At 54.9% G+C, this 6,026-nt stretch overlaps 1 protein-coding gene across 1 annotated transcript; it reads right to left on the reverse strand.

The window, feature by feature from the left end:
* Positions 1-1,216: 1,216 nt before the first annotated feature.
* Cldn19 (claudin 19) lies at positions 1,217-5,266 on the reverse strand. The gene is made up of 5 exons (XM_013016755.1): positions 4,896-5,266; positions 3,703-3,867; positions 3,511-3,595; positions 2,097-2,249; positions 1,217-1,356 (listed from the first exon to the last, which is right to left on the reverse strand). Exons 1-5 carry the CDS (start codon positions 5,116-5,118, stop codon positions 1,308-1,310), a joined length of 675 nt encoding a protein of 224 aa, XP_012872209.1. The 5' UTR covers positions 5,119-5,266; the 3' UTR covers positions 1,217-1,307.
* Between the last annotated feature and the right edge of the window lie 760 nt (positions 5,267-6,026).

Here is a 6,026-nt window from a genome sequence, read left to right on the forward strand (position 1 = left end):
TACTACTTAGTTCCAGGGAGTTGGAGTTCTTTTGGCTGTGTGACAGGATTCAGACCGAATCATTCAGCGCAAAAGAGAATGCTGGCAACTCACCCCAACAGCTTGGACTGTGGAAGAAGGTGGGTTCTCTTTCCAGCTTTGCCTCCCCTCCCTCTTGTCAGGTCCTTTTGCCCTCTGGACCCCTCAGTGGTCAAGTGTAGGTCTTAGAGAGGCACAGTTCATAACACTGCAGTCCCCAAGGACTTACATAAACTGATGCCCACATTCCTTCAGACTGATAGTCCACATCTATGAGCTTGCTATCAGCCTCTAGATGACTCCAAGGCACAGCAGGTTTTGGGACTTGTCTATAGTTCTCAATCCCCATTCAAGAGGCAGGACTCCGGGAGCCTGTTTTAGAGGTGGGTGGTCACTTTCTCTGGCCAGTAGCCCCCATGGATGTGCAGTAGCTAGCTGTGCAGCCATAACTCAAGGGGCAGGAGATTCCTTTGCAGCACCCTAGCCTCAGTGGCAATGTGGACACAGACACCTTGTCTGATTTGACTTTAATCCCTTCACCTTCCAGAGTCAAACTTAAGGGAGAAGCCTCAGATTTGGTGACTTGGTGGGGATGTGGTTGTAGATGGGTAAGGGGAAGTTACAGCTGACTGAGAGAGGCAAGGGAGGAAGGACAGTGGTGACACTTGCCTGACCCTGCCTTGTCTGGCCTGGTTGTCTGATGTCTCTACTTCTAGAGGGGTAGTACCTGACTTAAGAGGCTATAATAAGCCTTTCCAACTGACCAGTCTTCACTGTGGATCCAACGTGGGAGCTGAGCTGGGGGCTAAGGACAGGCTAATTCTCTAGTCCATTCTCTAGTCCCTTCACCAGCGGACTACCATAGATTATCCTCTTACTGGACTGGTCCGGCACCTGGCAAGAAGCCTTATAGGGATGGCCTTAGGTCTGTAAAGGACAGGGCTTGTTACCTGAGGACTGTTACCACAGGTGTTCCCACACATTCCCTGACCCCAGGGGTGGAGACCTACTCCTAGTGCAGGCTTCAAGAAGTGCAAATGCCAAGACCAATGTGGGAAGGTTAGGAGACAAGAGGCAGGAGCCCCGCGTGCTTGCTGATACACCTTGTATGTGCTGTCTGTCCCCAACCACCTCAGGGGTCACCTCTGAGCCAGGCCGCATGCTAGCCACACCAAGAACACACCAGATGACACCACACTTGAGGCTGAACGTTCTTTCCAAAAAGTATCAAATACACAAAGTCTAGATAGGGCAGAGAGTCAGACAGAGCCTGGCTGGAAACCTGGACATTACACACCCAGGGGGCCCTTGGTGGAGGCAGGCAATTTAACAATGGGTCTGCAAGTCAAAAGAGAGAGAACTGGTTAGTGGGATGAGCTGCAGTGGGGAAGACTGGAGTGCAGGACCTGGCCAACACAGTAGGACCTTGGCCCTCAGAGCATCCCTGCCTGGGGCTCATTCCCAGGGGTCTGACCTAGTGGCCTGTGGACATTCAGGCAGTGCTGGCCTTGGAGACAGCCCAATGAAGCCTCTTGGTGTCCGAGCCTCAGTGACTTGGGTAACATGGGGATGTTTCTTATCCAAGGACTGCCTTTTCCAAGGGCTGCTATGAGGAGCCCAGGAACGCAGAAGGGTGAAGGGTTTTCCCACCCCAACATGCTGGGCACTAAGGTCCATCTTGGTGTCTGTGGGTTCTCCAGGTCCAGTACATAGTGGACAGAGTGGCCCTTCAGTAAACAGATGGGCAGGTGAAGAGACCAGCGCTGGGCTGCTGTATAAGGCTTTGTCCGGGGAAAGCATGTGGAAGTATGTGGTGCCCACCAGGCTGCGCTGACTGGGCAGGGCCTCGGCCTCCCTGGGTATGCACATGGTGTGAGTCAGGCTTCACCTCTGATCTCTCCCTTAGTGTTTGGGTTTTGGTGTCAGGGCACAGAGTGGGCACCTTGTTGAGGACCAGCCACCCAGAGCCCCCAGATTGAGCTCAGCAGACATCTGGGCCCTACTGGCCCTAGCCAGGTTGCTGTGGGGACTGGCTGGAGGGCTGCTGTGCAGGAAGGCTGGGCAGGGCTCAGACATACTCTCGGGCAGCAGTTGAAGGTCCAGGGCGGTAGGGCTGTGGGCTGCTGTTGGTTCTCTCAGGCTCCGGACAGGTACAGCAAAGGAAGGAGCCCCCCAGCATGGCCAGGCCGGCCGAAGCCCAGCCTACAAACAGAGCCGGGCCAAATTCATACCTGTGAGGGGTAGGGAGACTGGAATCAGGTATGATGCCTCTGCAGGCCTTGCCTCTCACGGGGCTTTCTGGACCTCTCAGTCAGGAGCTGGATAGAGAAATCTATGGGAGCTGGAGTTCCAGGCTCACCTCACCTACAAGCTTCGTCTGTCTCCAAGCACGCTGGAGCTCATTTCTCCATCTGGCCAGTGGAGGGGGCATGGGAGAGCCTTTGCAGCCCAGATGAGTGGAGCAGAGCAACCACTGCCTTTTTCTCTCACAGTCTAGGCACGGAGCCTGGCAGCTGCCGAGCTCCTGGCTAGCACTACTGTCTTGAGAAGGCTGACTCCTCTGCTTGGCACTTGGTTCTTCCACACCTGGCCTTGTTGGCCAGTCTGGGTCTTCCTGTCTCTGAGTCTTAGCTGAAGGCATTCCCTCCTAGAAGGCCTCTAGCTTCAGGGTCAAGTTCACCTCCTGGGGGCTTTCCTTAATGCTCCTCAGTGCTCACCCTGCCCCTTGCCACACCTTTATCAGGAGGCTTTTCTGGCCCCTGGAGGACGAGGGCAAAGGCTGAAATTGATCTGTGTTTAGTGTTCAGCACAGGCAGCTTTGAGACAAGGGATATCCAAAAGGATAAAGGTATCCAGTCCCTCTCCATCTACATCTTGCTTGGCTGGTCTTTGTGGCTGTGGCTCTGCATCCAGGGCCCAACTCTCACATCTGAAGTCTCTTCCTCTTCCCTCCATACCCCTGCCTCCTTCAAGGAGCACTCTGAACAACCCAGGCATCTTTTCTCATCCCCACCCTACTCCAGGGCCACTGCCTTCCAGCCAGGGTGAAGGGCAAAGATGGTCCAATGTGGCTGCTGGCTCCTACTCCATCTGTCCTTTTTCTCCTTTGTCATCTGCTTGGCTCATAAAATGGCTGTGTTGTAGGAGAAATCCACCTTGGGCTTCTGCAACCAGCAGAAGTAAAACCAGCTGAGGTGTACTAGACAGTCTCCAGGCCCAGGCACTTGACTCAAATTATGTACCCACATGATGTTACAAACCCTCAAACATAGGAAAGCTGATCATCAAGTTCTAGCTCCACTTTACAGAGAAGAAGATAAGCATGGAGGCCATACCTGGGTGCCCTCCATAGGATTCCTGTCCCTGACCAGGGCCTGGCCACACCCACCTGGCTTCAGGCTCCAGAGCCTCTCAGATAGCAGCTGGGGCCCATTTCCCACCCACCCCAAGTGATGGTTGAACAAAAGTGGGAGACCCAGCCCCAGCACTCACCGGGCGTTGACAGGTGTGCTTGGGTTGAAGAACTCCTGGGTCACCAGGGTGGCATACCATGACACAGCAGTCAACGTGCAGAGGCCTGAGGACAAAGCATGGGGGTGCTCATCTCAGCCGGCACCGGCTGGCTGGCGGGACAGGGCCACCTGCTAGAGTAGCCTAGGGAATAGAGGAGGCAAGGGCACTCACCGGCCAGAAGGAACAGGGCTCCACCAGAGATGGCCACACGGCTCTTGGCAGTAGGGTTGCTGTCTCCAACTCGTGTGCACTTCATGCCCACAACACTGAGGACCATGGCCACAAAGCCCAGGAGCACGGCTACCACCATCAACGCTCGGGCTGACTGGATGTGACCTGTAGCAGGACCAGGACCAGGACAGTATTGAGTAGGGCTGGGAGGGGAGAAAAAGGGAGGGCTGAGGGAAATTGAGTAGTGCGTGAGGTCTGAACTGTGCTGGAAGGAGGCCAGACCACCTGCCCGCCTGCCTGTGACGGGGGGCTGGGGAGGGGGTGTCTGAGGACTGCGTTTTCCACTGCCCCTTGAGGGGTCCTCTGAATAGTGCTCAGAAGTGTTCACTTTTTGGTTTTTGTGTGTTGAACCTAGGGCACATCCAGCAGGAAGTGGGCAGCTCTTCCTGGGGTCATTCAGGCTCAGCAAAGGGAGAACAGAGTTTCTGAGGCCTAGTTCTACCCAGCCTGGCCCCCTAGAAGCTATTCTGATTGTTCACTTTCCTTCACCCTATGAATCACTGATGGTAGCTGTGTGCTGGGCACTCCATGGTGGTGCAGGTCAGTTTCAGAGCCTGGCTGACTCAGAAGACCTGGGTCCCTGAGGGAGGGTGGAGGCCTGCCTGTACTAGCTTGATGCTTTCAACTCCCCAACCCAGGAAGAAAGGGGCCTGTGCTGACACCACTGTGTGTGTGTGTGTGTGTGAAAACACCTATGTGCCAGCATATGTGTCTGCGTGGCATGACTAAGGAGTGATATGTGTGTACATGTGTGTGTCTATGTGAAAAGTATGAGAAAAGAGGAACTAAGGACTCAAGGAATTGTGGAGTGCCAGGCCTCGCCTCATTTGGCCCTCCTCTGTCCTCTAATGCTTCCCTGAACAGCTGAAAACATCGGAATGCAAAAGGTTTGGTCACTCACAACGTTATGGGGCAGAACAGTGATCTGGACTCCTGAGAGGGCCAAGTACATTTTTGGCTACACACAGAAAGATAATAGGAAATAAGGGGCTGGAATAGGAGCCCAGCACTGATAGAAGACCAGGAACATCCACTTGAGACCCCCCCCCTCCCAGGTCCTCATCACCCGTCCTAAGCTGTCACCTCTCCTCGACCCCTGCCAACCCTCCCAGGCCCACTGACCCAAGACCTACCATCAAGAGCGAGCAGCGAGTCATAGAGCTTGCATTGCACCTGACCAGTGCTCTGGGAGGCGCAGGACATCCAGAGCCCTTCGTAGAGGCCCACGGCGGTGATGATGGCATCTCCTGCGTAAGAGGACTGCTTCCACTGAGGCAGGGCTGTGCTGGCAATGATGCCCACCCAGCCACCCAGGGCCAGGAAGTAGCCCAGGAGTTGGAGGCCTGAGTTAGCCATGGTCCAAGGGAAAGGATGGAGGGTCCCAGGACTCAGAGCTGGGTCAGGATCCTGGGGAGCCCTGTGGTCATGGCCAGATAAGAGGAGCAGCTGGCTCTGGAAAGCAGCAAATGGTGGAGTCCAGAAAGGGTTATGGCAGCAGCCGCAGCAAAGGCACTAACTCTGGATTCTAGAATGCAGGGGGAGGCCCAAGGGCTGGAAAAGGCCAAGAGCCCGCCCACAGCAGCCGCCTGAGCCAGGCAGGGTCCCCAGCAAAGCTCCTGCCCTGCTCCCTGGGAGCAGAGGGCGGGGCCTAGAAACCAGGTGGATACCCCTGACAGAAAAGGAGGGGCTAGAGAATGACCCCCGTGACTCTCAAGGCCTTTCTGCTCCCTTCAAGGGGATGATGCAAGGGTCCTGAAATTCTCATAATCCCTACTCTGGGCACTAGCCCAGTGACACGAACTTTGCTCTTGCAGGGCTGATCTGGCTCTTGGGGTTTCTGCCCTATGGATTAAGGTCAGAAAAGAAAATTAAGTCCAGCTTGAAGAGTTTGGTTTTTTGTTTCTGTGGGTTTTTGTTTGTTTTTGGTGCCCATCCTGGGGATGAACTCAAGGCCTGGGCACCAGAGAAACCTTTTTGACAAGGGCTCTGAGGTGAGATGTAGAGGGACTAGTGTGGATACTGGCTGTTAGGGAGAAGGGTCCTGGTAATCTTGGAGTATGTATATTAAAAATAGAGGAGGCCAGACGATGAAATATGTTCTGTGGAGTCTACTGGCCATCTGAGGGGTCAGAGAGGGGCCCTTTTGTGTCTGGGCCAGAGCTAGCTGCAGATCAGCCCGGGGCCTGGCCAGGAGCTGGACGACCAACCCCAGCTTCCCATCATCTGCCTGAAGGAAGGCTCAGCCCAGCCTGTTAATCCCCTTG

The sequence above is a fragment of the Dipodomys ordii genome, unplaced genomic scaffold (genome assembly GCF_000151885.1).
Source record: "Dipodomys ordii isolate 6190 unplaced genomic scaffold, Dord_2.0 Scaffold33, whole genome shotgun sequence".
In the NCBI taxonomy this organism is placed as follows: Eukaryota; Metazoa; Chordata; class Mammalia; order Rodentia; family Heteromyidae; genus Dipodomys; species Dipodomys ordii.